Consider the following 22,340-nt stretch of genomic DNA (forward strand, 5'->3'; position numbering starts at 1 on the left):
CCCCCGGAGCCAGCCAGTCCCTGGCCTGGGGCTGGGTGGGAGCCGGCGCCCCCTAGAGGGGACAGGCCCCGTGCCCCATTCCCAGCCTCTCCCAGCCAATCTTTGAGAGTTCCTCAAACTGGACAGCTGGTGTCGCCGACTCACGTTTTCTGATTCTCTGCCCCAGTTAGGGTCACATCAATAGGACTCCTGGGTTCCCTCCCATCGAGGGGAGGGGAGGGGAGGGGGGTCTAGTGGTTAGAGCAGGGACCAGCCCTGCGCAGCTCGGGCCGGATGTTTAAAGAGCAGATTCCTCTCATTCCTGATGGGCTGCCCTGGCCTGGGAGGGAGGGGGGTTGAACCGCAGAACAGCAGCAGGGCATTCTGGGAAATCACAGACTCTCTCTCTCTCTTTCTTTCTTTTCTTCTTTCCCTCCATTATTTTTCTATCTCCTCCATCCCTGGGATTCCTTCTTTCTTCTCCTCCTTCTCTCATTCAATCTCCCCCCTCCCTCCACTGTTACACCAGCAGGGCTGGGGGGGGCAGGGCTGGGCTAGCAGGGGGCTGCGGGTCGGGAGTGAGGGGCATTGGCAGGGCCGGGCTGGCAGGGGCTGCGGGTCAGGAGTGAGGGGCACCAGCAGGGCTTGGGGGAGCCCAGGGCCGGGCTAGCAGGGGCTGCGGGTCGGGAGTGAGGGGCACCGGCAGAGCTGGGGGTGGGAGCAGGGCTGGGCAGGGGCTGTGGGTCAGGAGTGAGGGGCGCCGGCAGGGCTGGGGGTGGGGGGGTGACATACAGGAATTAATCTCTCCAGCCGGGGTTGGGCCTGTGCTGATGATTCAGAGGCAGGAGGTGGCTGAGCTGGGCAGGGGAAATCCCAGGGCACAGAGGTACCTTCCTGGCCCCTTCTCCTGCCCCCCTGGCCCTGCCCCCCACACCGGAGCCTCGAGCCCCTGGAGCTGATCCCCCGAGTCTGGTACAATCTCCAGTCTGCCCCACTGAGCTGGCGTCAGGCCTGGGCGATTGGGCCAACTTGGGGAGCTGGCGGCCTGTGTGAGGGCTGGGAGCCAGGACTCCTGGGTTCTCTCCCTGTCCCGGGGAAGGGAGTGGGGTCCAGTGGTTAGAGCGGGGGGAGGGCTCTAGGGAACCACGTGCCAGAAGCAAATACTCCTGATGTGTTTCTTTTTTGAGGGGGATAAACAAATAACTGTGGCTGCTGCCAAAGAACCAGGCTAAATAGCTACTGGCCTGGCCCGGCTGCAGGGAGCGAGGGGCCGGAGTTCTGCCCCCCGCCAGGACAGCTGGGTATACGGGGACCCCTGGCCCGGTGCTGGGATGCAGCCCCTCTGGGGTGGAGCATGGGGGCTGGGTATATGGGGACTCCTCACCCAGCGCTGGGATGCGGCTGGCTCTGGGGTGGGGCACGGAGGCTGGGTATATGGGGACCTGTCGCCTGGCGCTGGCTTGCGGCTGGCTCTGGGGTGGGGCACGGGGGCTGGGTATATGGGGACCTGTCGCCTGGCGCTGGTTTGCGGCTGGCTCTGGGGTGGGGCGGGGGGGCCGGGTATACAGAGACCTCTCGCCCACAGGGAATGCCGGCTTCCCCCATCCCTGGGCAGGGGGGTCCGCATGGAACAGAAGATGAGGGGCTGTCAATCCTCCAGCCCCCACTTCCCCGTCTCAATCCCCCGCTCCAGAAATGGGGCTAAGGGGGGGGGGGGGGCAGGGCCCGATCCTGGGCAGCGCCTGGATCGTGGCGGCGTCTGTGGTCTGGCGTCTCTTGCGCAACCTGGTCTACGCTGCCCCTCCTTCCCTCCCCCCCCCCAATTCATCCCCACGGCCACGTACCCTGGGCGGGAAGGGGGAGGGGGCAGCCCGGGCCGGAAATGAACTCCAGCTGTTCGCTTATCGGCAGGATGCGGCCGGCCGAGTCCCCAGGGGGCCAGATCGCAGGCTCCGGCCCCCTCCCCAGCTGGGTGTCCAATGTATTGCTGGACGGTGCTTCCCTCTCAGAGCCGGGGAGAGAATCCAGGAGTCCTGCTCCCAGCTCCCCTCCCCCGCCCCCGCTCTAACCACTAGACCCCACTCCCTTCCCAGAGCTGGGGAGAGAACCCAGGTGTCCTGGCTCCCAGCCCCCCCCCCCATACAACCAGAACCGCTCCCCTCCCAGAGCCGGAGAGAGAATCCAGCAGTCCTGGCTCCTGGCTCCCAGCTCCCCTCCCCCGCCCCGCTCTAACCACTAGGCACCACTCCCCTCCCAGAGCTGGGGAGAGAACCCAGGAGTCCTGGGTCCCAGCCCCCACCCTGACCACTAACCGTGGACGCCTGATGTAGTGAGGAAGGGTGGGTGTATCTCACCCACTTTATCTTAATTAGCTAAACAATAACCCCCCGTCTGGGCCCCTCCCCCCAAGGTGTGACTGTCGGGGCGGGTCTGGCTGGCACCTGAGCATGGGGGGAGCTGCTGTGTATCTCGGTGATTCCCCCATCTGGAGGCAGTGGGACATAAGCCCCCGGCTGGAGCAGTAGTAAAGCCGTTATCTGCGCTGCGGGGCCCGGGCCCGGCCCCAGAGCAGGGCGCTTGGCTGGGGGTTCATGTGCCCGACACAGAGCAGGGCACCAGACCCCCCCCCCCCCGGCCGGCCCTGGCTCTCAGGGGTTAATTACCAGCCCCCCGCCCCGTCGGAGGCTGGCGGCAGGGAGCCGGGCGGACCCAGCGCCTCCCCCCTCTCCGGCCCCCCGCATTTCCTGCCGCAGGGTCCAGAGCCGCGGCGATGGGAAAAGAAGAAATGAGCCCCGCCCCCCGCTCTAACCACTAGACCCCGCCCAGGCGAGAACCCAGGAGTCCTGGCTCCCGGCTCTAACCACCAGACCCCACTCCCCACCCAGAGCCGGGGCTGTACGGTCCTCGGTCTGCCCAGATCCACTCAGCGGATGGGGTGTGTGTAGGGGGATGGGTGGTGGGTGAACGGACAGAGGGTCTGTGCGGATAGAGAGATCAATAGATAGACAGATAGACGGACCGATCTCTATCTACCCCCATCACCCCCTCTCTATCCACACCCACCCCCTCTATCTATCTACCCCCATCACCCCCTCTCTCTCTATCCACACCCACCCCATCTATCTACCCCCATCACCCCCTCTCTCTCTATCCACACCCACCCCCTCTATCTATCTCTCTATCCACACCCACCCCCTCTATCTCTCTATCCACACCCACCCCATCTATCTATCCATCCCCATCACCCCTTCTATCTCTATCCACACCCACCCCCTCTATCTACCCCCATCACCCCCTCTCTCTCTATCCACACCCACCCCTCTATCTCTCTATCCACACCCACCCCCTCTATCTCTCTATCCACACCCACCCCATCTATCTACCCCCATCACCCCCTCCATCTCTATCCACAACCACCCCCTCTATCCACATCCACCCCTCTATCTATCTATCCCCAGTCACCCCATCTATCTATCTATCTATCTATCTATCCCCATCCACCCCCTCTATCTATCTATCTATCCCCATCCACCCCCTCTATCTATCTATCTATCTATCCATCCCCATCCCCCCCCCCCGCTCCGTGGCTCACACGGGTCTGGAAGTTGTTACTGGCTGGGACGCCCCCCGCCCCCCCTTCAGGAAATTCCAGCGCGGGGCGGCCCCCCCCCCCCCGGTGTGGGATTCCCACCATTTCCTCCCCCTTCCCCCCTCCCCATCCTTCCCCTTCCCCATTCCCTCCTTCACACAACCTTTCCCCGGGCACTGGGGGGGGGGGGGGTGTAATTTTGCCGCGCGGCCTCCCCCCCCCCACGAGTCGAGTTTCTCACTTGAAAAAAAATCCTCGAGCCTCTGTCTCTTTAAGAAGAGAGAGTTGGAGCAGGGGGCGGGGCTGGGAGAGGTCCCGCCCCTTTAACCCTTCACGAGTCAGAGTTTTTTTTTCTGAGCCAGGCGCTGACTTTCTCGCCCCTTGCGCAGCGGGACCCCAGCGGAGCGGAGCGGAGGGGGCCGGGCCGGGCCAGCGCCCCATTGAGGATGTACGTTCCTGCTAGAGGTGGGGAGCTAGGTAGGGGGTGGAGGGGCGGCTGGGTGGGGGAGCTGCCGGGGGGGCAGCTGAGGTGTGGGCTCAGGATTGGGGGGAGCTGGGGGGCTGAGAGTGAGGGATCTGGGTGGGGGGGCTGCTGAGGGGGCTGAGTGGGGGATCTGGGGGGCTGAGGGTGGGGAGAGCTGGGGGGCTGAGGGGGGATCTGGGGTGGGGAGAGCTAAAGGGAAGGAGGGAGGCAACTGGGCAAGGATCGGGGTGGGGGGCAGCTGGGAAGATCTGGGGGTGGAGGTAGGTGGGGCAGCTGGGGGGGATCTAGTGCGTGGGGGGCAGCAGAGAGGGATCTGAGTGTGGGGGCAGGAATGGGGGAGCAACTGGGGGTCTGAGGGTAGGGGGCAGCTGGGGGGATTGGCAGCAGGGCACATCTTAGGTGAGGGGCAGGAGTGGGGGATCTGGGTGGTGGGGGGCAGCTGGGGGGAAGGGGGAATATTCCTGCAGCTCACTGAGGCTTCACAGATGAAGACGGGAGAAGAAAACTTGGGCAGAAAGAAAGAGGAAAAGTTGGGGAGGCGAGAAGAGGCTGAAGAAAGATGTGATGGGGAGGGGGGCGCTGGGGGGCACGCGTGTGTGGGGTGCGGGTGCCCATAGGTGTGGGGCAAGGGAAGGCATGCAAGAGTCTGTGCTTGGTCCCCATCCCAGACTCAGCCGGCCCTGCCATGCTCTAGGCGGGGCCCCCGTTGGGGCCCAGGCATGTTCGAACCGTGTTAGAAACCTGCCCATCCCGCCCCAGGATGCCAGGCAGGTGCCCGCTGTTATGACACAGGTGTGGGCGGGAGTTGTTTTATTATTTGACAACATTCGCTCCGTCATGCTGTTATTAGCTGCTGGATTTCTGGTGGCCTGGCCCTGTCACTGATGGACTCTTTGTCATTTGATTTCCTCCTTCGCCAGGTGTTTGATTTCCGATCTCGCTGTTCGTTTGCTGTAGCTTTTAGTCGCTGCAGGTTACATTTGCCCTTTTGCCGTAGAGTTTATTTGCTAGCCTGCTGGAGAATGCGTTTGCTACACTGGAATCTAGCAAATGTGTCTCGGAGCCGATAAATCAGACCGCAAGCCAGCCCAGACATCGCGAATTGGCCAGTCCATTCGATAGCAAACCCATCATTTAGCACATATAGAGCGAGCTCGGAGATAATGAACATGTTCTATAGCAAACGAGCAATGAGATAACAAATACATTGTATTGCAAACTAGCAAATGAGTTAGTGAATTGTTTGCTGCTTTGCCGTATAACTTATTTGTTATTAAGAACAGAAGAACGGCCAGACCGGGTCAGACCAAAGGTCCATCCAGCCCAGTGTCCCGTCTGCCAATGCCGGGTGCCCCAGAGGGGGTGAACCTCACGTGATCTCTCTCCTGCCATCCATCTCCACCCTCTGACAAACAGAGGTTAGGGACACCATTCCTGGCTAATAGCCATTCATAGACTTAACCTTCATGAATTTATCCAGTTCTCTTTTAAACCCGGTTATAGTCCTACCCTTCACAACCTCCTCCGGCAAGGAGTTCCACAGGTTGACTGTGCGCTGTGTGAAGAAGAACTTCCTTTTATTTGTTTTAAACCTGCTGCCCATTAATTTCATTTGGTGGCCCCTAGTTCTTATATTATGGGAACAAGTAAATAACGTTTCCTTATTCACTTTCTCCACATCACTCATGATTTTATAGACCTGTATCATATCCCTCCTTAGTCTCCTCTTTTCCAAGCTGAAAAGTCCTAGCCTCTTTAATCTCTCCTCATATGGGACCCGTTCCAAACCCCTAATCATTTTAGTTGCCCTTTTCTGAACTTTTTCTAATGCCAGTGTATCTTTTTTGAGATGAGGAGACCACATCTTTCCCCATATTTATTTGCTCCATGATCTATTTGCTAAATGACTGCTTTGCTATCTAATATCCCGTTTTCGTGCTAGCGTGAAAAATATTGTCTGTGCCATGAAACTTCTGACTTCTTTGCTAGCTTGCGCTATAACTTACTGGCTCTCAGACTTGTTTGTCGTTTGGCTGTTTGAGTGATTTGGCTGGGTTTGAGCTCTTTTTAAGATGATTGATTAGTACTTACTTGTGTTCCTGTACCGCTTAGAGGGCCAAACCAAGACTCCCGTCACACCAGGCGCCGCTGCCCAGACCCCGACCAAGAGCGGGGGCCCGCCTTGGGTGCGTCACAGGCCCTCTGTCCATCCTACCAGGGACTGCCCAGACCCCAGCAGAGATCACAAAGTCGCCAGCCTCCCTTTCCCCAAGATTGTCTCTTCCAAACGGAGTTTATTTTTTACCCCTGATTCTGCAAATGAAAACTCGGCCCGCAGGATTAAAAGTCTGCATGTGCTTAGGGGTTAGATTCACCGAGCATTTAAACATGCTCTCAAGTCCTGTCCACAGAAGAGGCGGGGGGGCAGGGAGCCAGGACTCCTGGGTTCTATCCTGACTAAGAGGGGAATAGTGGGGTCTAGTGGGTTAGAGCGGGGGTGGGGGATACCACTGATGTGCTTAAAATTAAGCTAGGCAGCGATTTGCTTGGCTTTATCTGCGCAACCTTAATTCTGTCCCTTGACTGGTTCTTGACTCTGTAACGGGGTCTCCAAGTTCATTTGATCCCGACTCCTTTATTTTATCTCTCGGATCGGGCAGCTGGTGACGGTGTTTCTTCGCCATCCGCTTGCGGCGTTAACCCCCGAGGAACTTGGCACGCGCCGGCGCCGCGGGTGACTGTGCTCTGTCCAGCCCTCCGTCGGGGCCTGCACCAGCTGTCCTGGGACTTTCCCATTCCCGTCCTGGGGAATCCTGTCAGTCTCCGCATTTCCTGGTCCCTGCCGCGCGCGGTCAAACATTATCTATCTATCGATCTATCTATCTACCTCCATCCACCCCCTCTATCTATCTATCTATCTATCTATCTATCTATCTATCCCCATCACCCCTTCCCTATCTATCTATCCCCATCACCCCTTCCCCATCTATCTATCTATCCCCATCCACCTCATCTATCTATCTATCTATCTATCTATCTATCTATCTATCTATCCCCATCCACCCCCTCTATCTATCTATCTATCTATCCCCAGCCACCCCCTCTATCTATCTATCTATCTATCTATCTATCCATCCCCATCCACCTCATCTATCTATCTATCTATCTATCTATCCATCCCCATCCACCCCCTCTATCTATCTATCTATCTATCTATCTATCTATCTATCTATCTATCTATCTATCTATCTTTAAATCAGTCCCGTAACTTAAAGTCCTCTTCAATAGGGAATAATTACTTTTAAATTATCTAAATCTATTCCCTCCATCCCCACCCATACCCCCTCTCCATCCATCCGCCCCCCCTCCATCCCTATCCACACCCCTCTATCTCTCCACCCCCCCCCTCTTAGGGTAGCTGTCTATCCCCCTACACACCGCTCCCTCCCTCCCTCTCCGATCCATCCATCCCGCCCCGCTACGAACCGTTCCCTCTGCCATCCCCGTATTATAAAATAGATCCCACCGCTTGCCTTCCTCTCCGCACCCCACTCGGCGCGGCTTCGTTTTTAAAGAGACCCCAACGTCAAGTTGTTCTGCACCCAGCCGCCCGGCTGCTCCCTGGCCCTGTTTGCAAACAGAGCCTGGGCCGAGCCGATTGGTACTCGCACCTCCCGGAAGTTCAGGAATGCAGTGAACTTTATAAGTTGGCCCGTACAGGTTTTTCCCCCCCCCCCCTCCCATGGGATAATATTTGCTTTGACTTCTGGATCTCGACTTTCCTGGCAAAGCCCGTGTGGCCTGGGGTCTGAAGCGAAGGCGGGCGGTGTGTGCACATTTGGACGAGCGGCGTGGGTAGGTTTGCCTCCCGCTTATTTATGCCTTTCGTTTTTGGAGCCAGGTAAATAAAGATCCCGCCGCTTCCGCCCCAGAGGGAGGAGAGAAACCTCGAGTGGAGGAGGAAAAGGGCGAAGGACGCCGAGGAGCAAAGGCCACCCCCGAGGTTTTCGGCGCATTTGCATCGGGGTGCGGAGAAATGACCGGATAGAGGGCGAATCCCGGCCCCACACGAGCTTGGGTGGCGGTGGAATTGTCCTCGGGAAAGCGAGCTCCATTTCTGGATTACAAAACAGGAAGACGAAGACTCTGGCTTGCTCTGTACGTGACTCATTGATCTCCAGACTTGGGATTCATACAGGGTGAGTAAAGGAATTTTTTTCCGGGTTCTTTTCGGCAGCCTCGGAGGGGATCTGGCCTCATGACGGCGACGGGAGGGGGGGAAAGCGGATGCTTTGAGATTGTCGAGCCGGTGGGTCGAGGTGATGGAAGAGCCGCTGTGTGGGGTTGGGGCGAATGGGAGGCAGGACTCCTGGGTTCTGTTTCAAGGAGAGGAGTGGAAGCTGGTGGTTAGAGCACGTGAGGGAAGACTGGGAGCCAGGACTCCTGGGTTCTTTTCCTGGATCTGGGAGGGGTCTAGTGGGTTAGAACAGGGGAGGCTGGGTGCCAGGACTCCTGGGTTCTCTCCCTGGATCTCGGAGGGGAGTGGGGACTAGTGGGTTAGAGCAGAAGGGGCAGGGAGCCAGGACACCTGGGTTCGATCCCTGGCTCTGGGAGGGGAGTGGGGACTAGTGGGTTAGAGCAGGAGGGGCAGGGAGCCAGGACACCTGGGTTCGATCCCTAGCTTAGGGACGGGGGTAAGTGGATTGGAACAAGGGGGCTGGGAGCCAGGACTCCTGGGTTCTATCCCTGGCTCTGGGAGGGGAGTGGGATCTAGCGGGTTAGAGCGGGGGTGGGGAACTGGGAGCCAGGATGCCTGGGTTCTCTCCCTGGCTCGGGGAGGGGGGTCCAATGGGTTAGAGCAGGGGGGGCTGGGAGCCAGGACACCTGGGTTCTCTCCCCAGCCCTGGGAGGGGAGTGGGGTCCAGTGGACGGGCTATAATCCTATATGTCTTGCACAACCCCAGGGAGGGCTCCTTCCTCCAATCTTCAGGGGGTTGGATAAGATTAGAGGCGGCCCAGGAGACCTGACCATTGTTTGGTTCTTAGAGCCAGGATGGGAGTGGGAGCTTTAAGCAAACAGCCCTTGATAGCAGGGGCCTTATCCCCAGCTCCATCCCCACTGAGAGGAGAGAAGGGGCCACTGGTACCAGCCCAAAACAAGGAGGAGGGACCTTAGCACCTCTTGGTCCCAGACAGAGTCACTGGGAGACTGGGATAGAACCCAGGAGTCCTGATTCCCAGCTTCTACCTCTGTCAATAGACCACACTCCATCCAGTAGACTTTCTCCTTTGGAAACATGAAAATTCCATGGGAGAAGCTATAATCTCATTGCTAAGGGGGAAGATGGTGGGTGATTCAGAACTCCTGGGTCCCATCCCTGGCTGTGGGAGGGGAGTGGGATCTAGTGGTTGAAGCGTGGGTGGGGTGGGGTGGGAGCCAGGACTCCTGGGTTCCATCCCTGGCTGTGGGAGGGGAGTGGGGTCTAGTGGTTGGAGCAGAGGGTGGGGGCTGGAAGCCAGGACTCCTGGGTTCTATTCTAGTTGGCCTCCCCTGGTTCTCTTCCTTCCTCTCTAATTGCTCCTTCACTGTTTTCTTTGGAGGATCCTCCCACTGGCCCCCTTCACTTTTTTGGGGCGGGTTCCCCCAGACTCCATCCTCGGTCACCTCTCATCTCCCTCATCTCTGGGTCAAGCCCTGCTGCCTTTTCTCCACTCTCCTAGATCCCACGGCCAGACGGGGCCCGTCATGAGCCGCTGGCCTGGGTGCCGGGATAACCCAGGCCATGGCGCTGTCCCGAAATCCGTCCTGGCTGATCCAGATCAGGTCTTTGAGAGGCCGGAGGCCTTGCAAGTGTAGCCAATTATCCCGATAGTTAATTCCCTTCAGCGGGAAAAACATCTGTCGTGTTCCCAGGCTGGGTTTGTCTCCCTTCAATTTCCAGGTGTGGGGCCGGGTCCGACCTTCCTCTGCTCCACTGAGGAACCCGTTAGTCAATATTCGTCCCCCACGTCGGTACCGATAGCCCGGGATCGAATCCCCCCCGGACCGTCTCTCTGCTCCGCTAAACAGCTGGAGCTCCTGGTGTCTCTCCCGCCCAGGCAGGTTTTCTAACCCTTCAGTCGTCTCCGTGACTCTTCTCCACCCCGTCTCCAATCGATCAACGTCCTCCTTGACTTGGGGGCCGCGCAAAGGGACACGGGATCCCGACAGCCTCGCCCCAGGGCCACGTCCAGAGGTGAATTCCCCTCTCTGCTCCCGCTCGAGGTTCCCCTGGGGACGCAGCCCGGGATCCCATTAGCCCCTCCGGTGTCCGGTCTACTGCAGAGCTGTCTCCGTCCGTCCCCGCCTTGTCTCCTCGTGGATGTCCAGCCGTCAGCCCCTGCTCAGTTCCTAATCTCCCCCCTCCCCGAGTCCGCCACCCTCCCTCCTCTCTGTCGCTGCAACCACGACCGTCTGGCCTGTCCCGTAACGTGGGTGTCGTCTTCCGCTCGGGCCTCTCGGTCTTCAGGCCGAAACCTCGCCGCGCCGTTCTGCCCGGGTCCTGACGCCGGGCCTGGGCGCCTAGCGGCCGGAGGGCCAAGCAGAACCAACGGCTGGGAGTTGAAACTCAACAATTCCCACCGGGAAACGGGGGGACGAGTTTTTAAGAGGGAGGAAAATGACCCGTGGGGGCAACTTCCCAAGAGTTTGGCTCTAGAGTGAGCAGACATCAGCTCAGGGCCGTTCTATGTGCGCCGCCGGAGGTCAGAGCAGATGATCACAGAGAGAACCCAGGAGTCCTGCCTCCCTGATTCCCCTCCCCAGCCAGGAATAGAACCCAGGAGTCCTGCCTCCCTGATTCCCCTCCCCAGCCAGGAATAGAACCCAGGAGTCCTGCCTCCCTGATTCCCCTCCCCAGCCAGGAATAGAACCCAGGAGTCCTGGTTCCCAGCCCTTCCTGCTCTAACCACTGGACCTCACTCCTCTTCCTGAGCTGGGGAAAGAACCCAGGAGTCCTGGCTCCCTGCCCCCTGCTCTAACCATTAGACCAGGGGTGGGCAAACTTTTTGGCCCGAGGGCCACATCTGGGTATGGAAATTGTATGGTGGGCCATGAATGTTCACGAAATTGGGGGTTGGGGTGCGGGACGGGGTGAGGGCTCTGGCTGGGGGGAGGGCTCCGGGGTGGCGCCAGAAATGAGTTCAGGGTGCAGGAGGGGGCTCTGGGCTGGGGTGGGGGGTGGGGTATTGGCTCCAGCTGTGGGTGCAGGCTCTGGGGTGGGGCTGGGGATGAGGGGTTTGGGGTGCAGGAGGGTGCTCCGGGCTGGGACCGAGGGGTTTGGAGGGCAGGAGGGGGATCAGGGCTGGGGTAGGGGGTTGGGGTGTGGGAGGGGCTCCGGGCAGCGCTTACCTCAAGCAGCTCCCAGAAGCAGCGGCACAACCCCCCCCCCCCCAGTTCCTATGCGGAGGCGCGGCCGGGCACCTCTGCTGCGCGCTGCCCCGTCCACAAGCCCCGCCATCGCACGGTTCCCGGCCAATGGGAGCGGCGGGGGCATCAGGCGGAGTGGAGCCCCCTGGCTGCCCCTATGCATAGGAGTCAGAGGGGGGACATGGCGCTGCTTCCGGGAGCCGCTAGGAGCGTCCCCGACCCTGCACCCCAGCCAGAGCAGGGCCCCTTTCCAGCAGCGTCCCCCAGCCTGGTCCCGTCGCCCCCTCTCTGCGTCCCGCCACTGGCTCCCCCTTCTCCACGGCGTCCACCCACCTAATCCTCGCCCCATCCCTCTCCGAGGGGCCTGGGGTCCCTGCCGCCATCACCTCCTGGGGAATGGCTCAGGCCACCCCACACCCTGGGGAGATGCTCGCCGTAAACACCCCCAGAACCCCCACCGTCAGGTCCCTCTCGGCGCTGAGCGCCCTGCCCGTCATGCTGGCCAACGGGGCCTCGCCCTGCGCGGGCGCCCCCCCATCCTTCTGCCCATCCATCGCCCGCTGGCTCTGGCCGGCTCCTTGAGGCAGGGATGGGCTCTTTGTTCTGGGTCTGTGTAGCACCCAGCAGTTAAATGTACAGAGCCGGTGCCCAGGGGGCTACCGTAATACACTGCGGCTACTGGGCACAGTCCTGGGGGAAGAATGGGGGGCATTGAAGGGAATCCCTGAGCTCAAGGTGGCTCTGGGAGGGGAGTGGGGTCTGATGGGTTAGAGCAGAGCGGGCTGGGAGCCCGGACTCCTGGGTTCTGTCCCGTGCCTCCCAGCCCTGCTGACTCCGCTCCCAGGGACTGGCCATACCTCTTGTTCGCGTTTGTTGGGGCAGGGGCTGGACCCAAACCTGCCCCGCCCCCGCCCGCAGAATCACTGTTCCCCTGAAGCCTGAATCAACCCTACCCATTAGATCCCCTGCCAGCAGCAGCCAGTGCTGCCAATATGACTCACCCACAGCTGGGGAGAGAACCCAGGAGTCCTGGCTCCCAGTCCCCCCCCCCCTGCTCTAACCACTAGACCCCACTCCCCTCCCAGAGCCAGGGAGAGAATCCAGGAGTCCTGGCTCCCAACCCCCCTGCTCTAACCACTAGACCCCACTCCCCTCCCAGAGCCAGGGAGAGAATCCAGGAGTCCTGGCTCCCAACCCCCCTGCTCTAACCACTAGACCCCACTCCCCTCCCAGAGCCAGGAGAGAACCCAGGAGTCCGGGCTCCCAGCTCCCTTGTTAGTTATGGCACCAGGCTCAGCCTGGATCCGGGTCCCCTGGCAGCGGAGCGGAACAGGAATCTGGTCAGACAGGTTCCCCGCCCCACTCCTTTCCCCAGGGGAGCGGCTTGGGAGTGGGGTGGGGGGCGGTGGCTCATGGGAACCAGGTGGGGCGTGCGGGGGTGTTCCCTGCTCCTCGCCCCCCCCACTGTATCCTCAGCCAGAAAGGGCCCTTCTATTCCCTCTCTTCCTTAGTCACTGTCTCCTTCCCCCTGTTCCTTCTCTCATCTCTCTTTCCTTCATCCCTTTTTCTTCCCCTCCATTACACCCCCCCAGTCCCTGTCCATTCCTGGGGGTGGGGAACCCCAACCCAGCTGCTCCAGATTCCAGCTGTTGTTCTGATAGAGGGGGGCTGCCTGGCCCATCCAGTGCCCACCTCTGTGCCACCCTGTACCCCGCCTTGTCCACCCCCCCCATCTGACCTGCCTCATCCCTGGCCCTGTCCTGCCGCCCTTTCCATCAGAGCAACCCCCATCCTGTCCAGCTGTCCCCCCTAACTGTGTCCCCCCAATCCCCTGCCCCCCCCAGCTGTCTCCCCCCAATCGGAGCCGTCCCATCGCCTGCCCCCGATGGGAGCTCCCCTGGCCAGGTCTGATCTGGCACAGAGCCAGGGTTCCCAGCTGGCTGTGGGGAGAACAGCCAGAGGAAACTGACTTCACTTCCCCAGGACAGGAAATGCCGCCTCCCCCCCCCCAGTCCCAGCTGCCCAGTCCTCCCTCTTCAGCGGAGATCCCCGTCCCTCTCAATCCCCACCGGCCACGCGCCCCCTCCCGTCCCTCTCAATCCCCACCGGCCACGCGCTCCCTCCCGTCCCTCTCAATCCCCACCGGCCACGCGCCCCCTCCCGTCCCTCTCAATCCCCACCGGCCACGCGCCCCCTCCCGTCCCTCTCAATCCCCACCGGCCACGCGCCCCCTCCCGTCCCTCTCAATCCCCACCGGCCACGCGCCCCCTCCCGTCCCTCTCAATCCCCACCGGCCACGCGCCCCCTCCCGTCCCTCTCGATCCCCACTGGCCACGCGCTCCCTGCCTTCCCCCCCTTCGAACCACTAGACCCCACCCCTCCCGGAGCCGGGGAGAGAACCCCGGAGTCCTGGCTCCCAGCCCCCCCCCGCTCTAACCACTAGACCCCACCCCCTCCCAGAGCCAGGCAGGGAACCCCGGAGTCCTGCCTCCCAGCCCCCCCTTCTAACCACTAGACCCCACTCCTCCCAGAGCCAGGCAGGGAACCCCGGAGTCCTGCCTCCCAGCCCCCCTTCTAACCACTGGACACTCCCCCCTCCCAAAGCCGGGGAGAGAACCCCGGAGTCCTGGCTCCCAGCCCCCCACTGCTCTAACCACTAGACCCCATCCCCTCCCAGAGCCGGGGGGAGAACCCCGGAGTCCTGCCTCCCAGCCCCCCCCCCCGCTCTAACCACTAGACCCCACCCCCTCCCAGAGCCGGGGAGAGAACCCCGGAGTCCTGGCTCCCAGCCCCCCTGCTCTAACCACTAGACCCCACTCCCTCCCAGAGCTGGGGAGAGAGTAGAGGAGTCCTGCCTCCCAGTCCCCTTCTCTGAAATAATCCCACGTCACAGGGTGGGGGATATTCTGCCTGGGATCAACACCCCAGTGGGTGACCCCTATTTATCCTAAGATATGGGGGTGCAGGAGACCAACCCTTTCCCTGTGCCTCATTCCCTGCCCCCCTGAGCCAGCCAGTCCCCGCCCTGGGGCTGGATGGGAGCCAGCGCCCCCTAGAGGGGAAAGGCCCCATGCCCCATTCGCCACCCCCTGAGCCAGCCAGTCCTGGATCGGAGCTGGTGCCCCCTAGAGGGGTGGGGCCCTGTCTCCCTGACCCCCATGTCTCTCTCTCTGTGCCCCCCAGATGCCGATTCTGAAGCAGTCCCCCATCTCCCAGTCGAAGAAGAGGTCCCGCATCGGGCGGGACATGATCAGCGCCCCGCTGGGGGATTTCCGGCACACCATGCACGTCGGCCGGGGCGGGGACGTCTTCGGGGACACCTCCTTTCTCAGCAACCACGGGGGCCCCAAGGCCAACGGGCTGCCCCCCGCCACCGAGGCCCTAGCGCCGGCCCAGTCCCCCAGCCGCCTCTCGGGGTCCTCCAGCAGCCCGGCTGATTTGGGGGGCGGCCCCGGCGCCCTGGATTTGCCCCCCGCTGGCTGGGAGGGGGAACTACAACACGCCGAGTCCCTGTTCTCCTTCGAGTTGGATCTGGGGCCGTCCATTCTGGATGAGGTGTTGGGGGTCATGGACAAGGGCGGGGAGCAGCCCTGGAGCGAGGACGTCAGGGCGGAGAGGCCGGTGGGGGGACAGGGGCTGGGCCACGGGGCGGCTTCCCAGGCAGGGGAGGAGGAAGAGGAGGAAGAAGAAGAGGAGGAGGAGGAGGAGGAGGAAGGCACCGGGCATGGATACACATTTGACGATGATCTGGATGACGAGATTGGGCTATAGGAGAGGGGGTTCAGCTCCCCTCCCATCCCTCCATTCCCCCCTATTCCCTCCACCCCTCCACCTGTCTCCTCCCCTGTCCCTTCATCCACGCCCCTCCTGCTTCAGCCATCCCCCTCTTCCCTTGTGTGTGTTCTCTCTGTCTTTTCCTCTTTCATTCTTCCTTACCCTCCTTTCATGCGCTTCCCCCTTCTTTCTTTTGCTCCTGCTCTCTTTCCCTTCCCCTCTTCGGCCATTTCTTCCTTTCATTCTTTTTTTTCGTTCACTTATTCTTACCCCCTAGCCGGCCCCCTCCCCGTGGCAGTACCGGTTCTCTGAGGTTGGTGATCCTATCTGCAGTGGAAAGTCCAATGTGTTTGATCCTAATTTTCACCTCGTTGTCTGTATGGATTTCTGGAATCCTAATCCACCCACCCGTCCGTTGACTGGTCAACTCATCAATACGTCTATCTATTAATGAGCCCCTCAATCAATCCACCAACCCACGGATTGCCCAATCAACCCATCAATACACTGATCAACTTGTCAATCCATTTATCAATCAACCTGTCAATTGATCAACAATCAATCTACCATCAAAGAACAATCGGCCCATTGGCTGACAAAATGAGCTATCAACAGTCAGCCCCCCGCAACTGATCAATCGGCCGATGGACCCATCAATCCACCAATTGACCTGCCAACTAAGTTATCGACCAACCAATTGACCGATGGAACAGTCAACAATCAACAAAGTAACCAGTCAACCCATCAGCGGACTAGTCAAGAATCAACCCACCAGTCGACCAGTCAGCCAACCAGTGAAACAGTCAACAATCAACCAACCAATTGGTCGGTGGAATGGTCAACGATCAACCGATCGACTAGCCAACCCATCAGTGCAATAGTCAAGAATCAAGCCACCAATCGACCACTCAACCAACCAGTGGAACAATCAACCAACCTGTTGACCAACCAATCAATCAATCCACCGATGATCTCAGCAATTGACCGAATAACCCACCAATCAGTCAGCATCCCACTTCCTCTCCCTCATTCCCCTCTCCCAATGGGAGAAGGAACTCCTGAACTGAAAGAAGAGACAGTTTGATGTTGGTTTTGTGTGTATCCATCTCACACCCCATCTGGACTCTGGGCTCACAAGAGATGGACTCGGACAAGGGCAGTGGTACCGGGGTGGTTGAGGGGCACGGATCAGCCTTGAGAAAAGTGATTTGGGTAACGCTGTGAAAATGACCTGGGTTCCCTCCTCCCCCACCCCCTATTTCATGCCTGGGGCTCCCCCCACATGGAAGGAGAATTACTTGAGACATTAACGGATTATATTCACCAGGGGTGGAAGGCCTAGGATCTAATGGTTAGAGCAGGGGGGGGCTGGGAGCCAGCACTCCTGGGTTCCTGGCTCTGGGAGGGGAGTGGGGGCTGGTGGGTTAGAGCAGTGGGGGCTGGGAGCCAGGACTCCTGGGTTCTCTCCTATATTTTTAGGTGGAGGTGCCTAGAGGGTCTGGTGGATTAGAACAAGGGGGGGCTGGGAACTAGGAGCAGTTTATCCCAGCCCAGAAAAAGGTGGGGTGGAGGGGAGGGGTACATTTCACTTTCCCTTTGAGGGCAGGGATGTTAAGATTATTTTCCCTGCTCCAGATTTGGTGTGTGTGTGGGGGGGAGGAGGAATGTTATGAAGTGGGGCAATAGCTGGTGTCCTAGTGGCGGGTGTCATGGATTAATAAGGGGTCCCCTAATCTGGGCCCATGGACAACAGGGTCAAATGGAGCCAATGCAGTGTGGTTCTGTCGCCCCCTAGTGGACTGATCGGGTAGAAAGGCTACTGACGCTGTAGCGCGGGGCCTGCTCTTACAGTTTTGGGTTCGAGTCCCTGCAGGGTGGGGGACCGGATTGGGGATTGGCCCACACCCCCTGAGGGAGAGGGAAAGACGGCTAAATGGGACCCGTATTGGCTGGATTAAGGATGGATTGCAGGAGACAGCTGAGGGAGGGAGAGAGGAAGAGGAAAGAAAGAAAAATGTGGGTGGGAAAAGCAGAGAGAGTGTGAATGTGAAAGGATGGGAAGGGAAGGTGGGAGTAATGTTAAATAGGACTCCTGGGTGCTCTCCCCAGCTCTGGGAGGGGAGTGGGGTCTAGTGGTTAGAGCTGGGGGGCCAGGGCTCCTGGGTTCTATCCCCGGCTCTGTCATTGGTCCCCTGTGTAACCCCAGGCAAGTCCATATGTCAGTCTGTGCCTCAGTTTCCCCTTCTAAAGTGGCGCTTATGATACTGCCCTAAGGAGGAGGTGGGGGGAGGGAGGGCTCTGAGTTTCTCTGCTGAAAGCTGCTCCACGGGTGCTAAGATGAACCTGCCTTCCAGCCACTGCGTGCAAGGGGGAGGCGGGGGGCTGGAGGTTGACCTGAGCTCAGTCCGGAGCCACCCCCAGACTGCCACGGGGCCAGGGCCGGGTTCTAATCTCCCTTATGCTCTGTCTGACCTTGTGCTAATTCCTGGGTCTCATCACCCCAGTCCTTCGGTATCCCCGCTGCTAGCCCCGTGCCTGGGACGCTGACCTTAACGTCTGCCCCCTGCCCTCCGGGTTCCCCCCCCCATGTTAAATAGCGGGATGGATCTCTGCGTATATTTTTTTATATCTCTGTATATTCCCCCCCTGTGTATAAATGTCCATTCCCCTCCCCCAGCCCTGCGGCAAGTTCACTCTAAAGCAAATCTTTCTAGTGAGAGAAAAATGTTTGTATTTCTTACCATTAAAGCGCGACCTTCGGTCTGGAGCTGGGCCAATTCTTTGACCCTCTTTACCCCTGGAATCCATTCCCCAGCACCCCCGAGAATCCACCCACCCCCCCAAGCTGGGTAACCTGCTGGCTAGAGCCGGGAGGGGACGCAGGGTGACGGTGGGGTCAGTCCCGGACACGCAGAGGGAGGGAAACACAATGGGAAAACGGGGAGCAGGAAGGAAATATTCTCAGAGCTGTGAGGCGCTCGTGTGGGTGCCAGGACTCCTGGGTTCTATTCCTGGCTCTGAGAGGAGAGTGGGAGCTGGTGGGTTAGAGCCAGGGCGACTGGGAGCCAGGACTAGGGGCACCCAGAGGATTCAGGGGATCTGGGGCAAAGCAATTTCGGGGGCCCCTTCCATAAAAAAAAGTTGCAATATTATAGAAATCTATCTTCTCGTGGGGGCCCCTGCGGGGCCTGGGGCCTGTTGCCCCATTTGCCCCCACCTCTGAGCGGCCCTGGCCAGGACTCCTGGGTTCTATCCCCAGCTCTGGGGGGCTGGTGAGTTGGGGGGCGGGGGGGTTGGGAGTAGGATGACCAGATGTCCTGATTTTATAGGGACAGTCCTGATTTTTGGGTCTTTTTCTTATATAAGCTCCTATATACCCCCCACTCCCTGTCCCGATTTTTCACACTTGCTGACTGGTCACCCTAGCTGGGGAGCCAGGACTCCTGGGTTCTATCCCCAGCTCTGGGGGGGGCTGGGGGGTTAGAGTGGAGGGGGCTGGGAGCCAGGACTCCTGGGTTCTATCCCCAGCTCTGGGGGGGCTGGTGGGGTAGAGCAGGGGGACCTGGGTGCCAGGACTCCTGGTTTCTATCCCCAGCTCTGCGGGGCTGGTGGGTTAGAGCAGGGGGAACTGGGTGCCAGGACTCCTGGGTTCTATCCCCAGCTCTGGGGGGGCTGGTGGGGTAGAGCAGGGGGACCTGGGTGCCAGGACTCCTGGGTTCTATCCCCAGCTCTGCGGGGCTGGTGGGTTAGAGCAGGGGGAACTGGGAGCCAGGACTCCTGGGTTCTATCCCCAGCTCTGGGGGGTTAGAGCAGAGGGGGCTGGGTGCCAGGACTCGTGGGTTCTATCCCCAGCTCTGGGGGGGCTGGTGGGGTAGAGCAGGGGGACCTGGGTGCCAGGACTCCTGGGTTCTATCCCCAGCTCTGCGGGGCTGATGGGTTAGAGCAGAGGGGGCTGGGTGTCAGGACTCCTGGGTTCTATCCCCAGCTCTGCGGGGTTAGAGCAGAGGGGGCTGGGAGCCAGGACTCCTGGGTTCTATCCCCAGGTCTTTCACTGGCTCCCCCCCTACTTTTCTAGATAGTCGGGATCCCCAGTGCTGCACCCTCCCCGGAGCCAGGATGACAGGAGCCGTCTGTCCAGCTCGCTTGGCTTGGGTCTGTCTGTCTGTCTTTTCCTCCTGAGACACCCTGCCTAGCCCCACAACCTTGTCCAGCCCCGCACTTCGCCCCCAGCTGGCCCATCCGGCTGAGATAGCATCCCCCAGTGGGGCCCCGGGCTCCCAGTCACGCTCTGTGAATTTCTTGGCAGCGGGTGATTTCCACTGTAAACAGATCGGGGGCCGGGGTGACATTGTCCAGGAGGCCTGGCCGGCCCTGCCAGGGATATGGAGCAGCTGGGAAACTGATGCAACGTCAGCATGGCTGGCTGGGGGGCTTTCCCCTCCCGGGGGGCTCCCAGCCAGCCTCAGGGAGGGGACTGGCAGGTTCGGAGGTGGGGAATGAGGCACAGGGCATTTTCTCTGGGGGAGGGGAGAACCAGGACACCTGGGTTCTCTCCCTGGCTCTGGGAGGGGAGTGGGATCTGGTGGTTAGAGCAGCAGGGGCATTGGGCACCTGGACTCCTGGGTTCTTTCCCTGGCTCTGGGAGGGGAGTGGGGTCTGGTGGTTAGAGCAGCGGGGGGGGGGGGTGTTGGGCGCCCGGACTCCTGGGTTCTCTCCTGCCCACTGGGTGGGGTTACAGTTCAGACACTGGGTGAGAGGACGGTTACGCCTTATCTCAGTATCTTTCCTGACGCTGCGTCCCGTAGACAGTCGCTATGTAGGGGAACATTAGTGTTGTCAAGGAAGTTGGCAAGGGTGGGGCTGGTAACGGGGTCTGGACTGTGACAAGCAGGACTCTCGGCTCTGGACTTGGGAGCCAGGATAGGCTCGGGGAGAGGAGTGGGGTCTAGTGGGAAGAGCGGGAGCGAGGGCTGGGAGCCAGGACTCCTGGGTTCTATGCTGGCTCTGGGCTGGGCTAAGCAGGAAATTCCTCATTCACCATGGACACTCTTTGCCCCCTGCTGGAGGCCTGGGGTTTAGAGCCATAAAAATTCACCGCCTTTCCCAGCAGCCCTTGCAGCTCCCTTTATAGTCCTGGGCAAGTGGCCGGGTTGGGAGCGGCTGGAGCCCAAAGCAGGAAATCCTCCTCCGGGCCCGGCTCAGGGTCACCCAGCCCGGCAGGGGCAGGTAATTCCTGAGCGATGCAGCAGGGTCGGCCCAGGCAGCCTGCTCCCAGCGGGGTCAGGCCCCATTCCCCACCCCCCTGAGCCAGCCACTCCCTGCCCTGGGGCCGGGTGGGAGCCGGCGCTCCCTAGAGGGAAAGGCCCCATCCCCTGTGCTAACTCTCTCTTTGCCTTGCAGACTGGACTCTGGTGACGCAATGGAGGGACGGGGCCCGTCCGCTGGGGGAGATTTTTCTGCCCCCCCAGCCGACCCTGCAGGGGGAGCCCCGGACCCGGGCTCTGATGGGCCGGGGGTGACAGAGCCAGCCCCCACGCTCAACCACCCCTGCAGCTTCTTCTTGGCGGGCAGTTGCCGCTTCGGCGCCCGCTGCCGGAACCCCCACCCCGGCGCCCCGCCCGCCGCCCCCCAGCCGCCCCACGAACCCCCCAGCAAGAAGTCCCTTGAGCGCCCCAGCAAGAAGCCCCCCATGAAGACAGCAGGGGACGTCGTCTCCCGCATCCTCTGGGACCGCCAGCTGCCGCCCGGCGAGTTCACCGTGGGCCACCTGGACCGCTTCTCCGGCGTGCGGGAAGACGCCTTCACGGCCTTCTGCTGGGAGGATTTGGCGTCGGTCGGGCCGGAGGTGCTGGCCATACCCCAGCACAGGATCCAGTACTTCAAATATCGCGGCCGCGTGGTGTGGGACAAAGCCAGCCGGCTGGACGACGTCTTCGGCTCCACCGGGGGCGGCCGGACCATCCTGGAGGTGATGGAGGAAGAGGCCGGGCGCCAAGAGGCCGTAGGAATGGGGGACGGCGGAGCCGGGGTGCCGGAGGAGGCTGTAGCTCCGGAGAACGAAGAGGAGGAGGATGTGGCTGAGCCAGGAGCTCAGAGCTGCCCCCCAGCACCCCCCCGCCCCACCCACTTTGTGGCCGCGCGCATCACCAGCCCGGAGCTGCGGGATTCGGTGGCCCGGCTCCAGGAGGCCCTGAGCCAGGCCGACCCCACCGTGGCCGAGTTCTGCACCCCACTGACCACCCTCCACCTCACCCTCTGCCTCCTCCGGCTGGATGGCGCTGCCGAGATGCAGGCGGCCGTCACCGCCCTGCGGGAGCTGCAGGCCGAGCACCGGCGCCTCCTGCCCCCCGCCCCGCTCCTGCGCTTCCGGGGCCTGGGCACCTTCTGGGGCCGGGTGCTGTACGCCGCCCCCGTGCCTGGCCCGGAGCTGGCGGGGCTGGCCCACGCCCTGGAGCAGGGCTTTGTCTGCAAGGGGCTGACGGTCGTCCCGCTCCCGGCCCACGATTGTTTCCATCTCACTGTGGCCAAGATCCCGGCGGGCGGGGAGCCGAGGCTGAACCTGCCCCCGGAGCCTCCCGGGGAGGAGCTGGGGACCCAGGCGGTGGAATCGCTGTGTCTGTGCCAGGTGGGTGGGGGCAGACGGACCGATGGGTTTTACAGCACCCTCGTGGAGCTGGATCTGTATTGAGGGGGCCCCACGCCAGTCCCCAAATCCCAGCTCAGGATGTGGGGCTCTATTGATCCTTCTCTCAGGTCCCCTAATCCAGATTAGAGCAGGGGGCTGGGAGCTAGGACTCCTGGGTTCTATCCCCCCAGCAGGGACGGGGATGGGGCCTAGTAGTTATGGGGCGGGCAGGGCTGGGAGTCAGGACTCCTGGGTTCTACTCACACCTCTGGCAAGGGGTGGTTAGAGCAGGGATGTAGGGAGCCAGGACTCCAGGGTTCTAGCCACAGCTCTGAGAGAGGAGCAAGGTTGAGTGGTTAGAGCAGAGGCATCTGGGAGCCAGGACTCCTGGGTTCTAGCCCCAAGCTCTGCTCCCCAATTCACCTTGCCCCCTTGCATATAATCCCCTTCCCTGGCATCTTCCAGCTTTCCTGAACCCCAA

General features: G+C 60.9%; 2 protein-coding genes across 6 annotated transcripts; both read left to right on the top strand.

Moving 5' to 3' along the window:
- The first annotated feature begins 3,824 nt into the window (after positions 1-3,824).
- LENG9 (leukocyte receptor cluster member 9) lies at positions 3,825-22,131 on the top strand. 5 transcript variants are annotated; one of them, XM_054015060.1, is made up of 3 exons: positions 3,825-4,033; positions 7,954-8,251; positions 20,635-22,131. In XM_054015060.1, the coding sequence occupies exon 3, from the start codon at positions 20,654-20,656 to the stop codon at positions 21,920-21,922; it is 1,269 nt and encodes a 422-aa protein (XP_053871035.1). In that variant the 5' UTR covers positions 3,825-4,033; positions 7,954-8,251; positions 20,635-20,653; the 3' UTR covers positions 21,923-22,131. The 5 variants fall into 5 exon arrangements, with proteins under 5 accessions (XP_053871035.1, XP_053871037.1, XP_053871036.1 ...); XM_054015062.1 differs by having other exon boundaries at positions 3,825-4,016; XM_054015061.1 differs by lacking the exon at positions 3,825-4,033 and having other exon boundaries at positions 7,548-8,251.
- Positions 10,159-18,001, top strand: CDC42EP5 (CDC42 effector protein 5). Its single transcript, XM_054015064.1, has 2 exons — positions 10,159-10,288; positions 14,644-18,001. Exon 2 carries the CDS (start codon positions 14,644-14,646, stop codon positions 15,229-15,231), a length of 588 nt encoding a protein of 195 aa, XP_053871039.1. The 5' UTR covers positions 10,159-10,288; the 3' UTR covers positions 15,232-18,001.
- Positions 22,132-22,340: the final 209 nt, after the last annotated feature.

The sequence above is a fragment of the Malaclemys terrapin genome (genome assembly GCF_027887155.1).
Source record: "Malaclemys terrapin pileata isolate rMalTer1 chromosome 20 unlocalized genomic scaffold, rMalTer1.hap1 SUPER_20_unloc_4, whole genome shotgun sequence".
Taxonomy (NCBI): domain Eukaryota; kingdom Metazoa; phylum Chordata; order Testudines; family Emydidae; genus Malaclemys; species Malaclemys terrapin.

Coding starts and splice junctions, on each gene's coding strand:
- CDC42EP5 (XM_054015064.1), top strand. CDS start 14,644: ATGCCGATTCTGAAGCAGTCCCCCATCTCCCAGTCGAAGAAGAGGTCC.
- LENG9 (XM_054015059.1), top strand. CDS start 19,650: ATGGCTGGCTGGGGGGCTTTCCCCTCCCGGGGGGCTCCCAGCCAGCCT. Junction 19,724..20,634: donor GGGGACTGGCAGGTTCGGAG/GTGGGGAATGAG, acceptor TTTGCCTTGCAG/ACTGGACTCTGGTGACGCAA.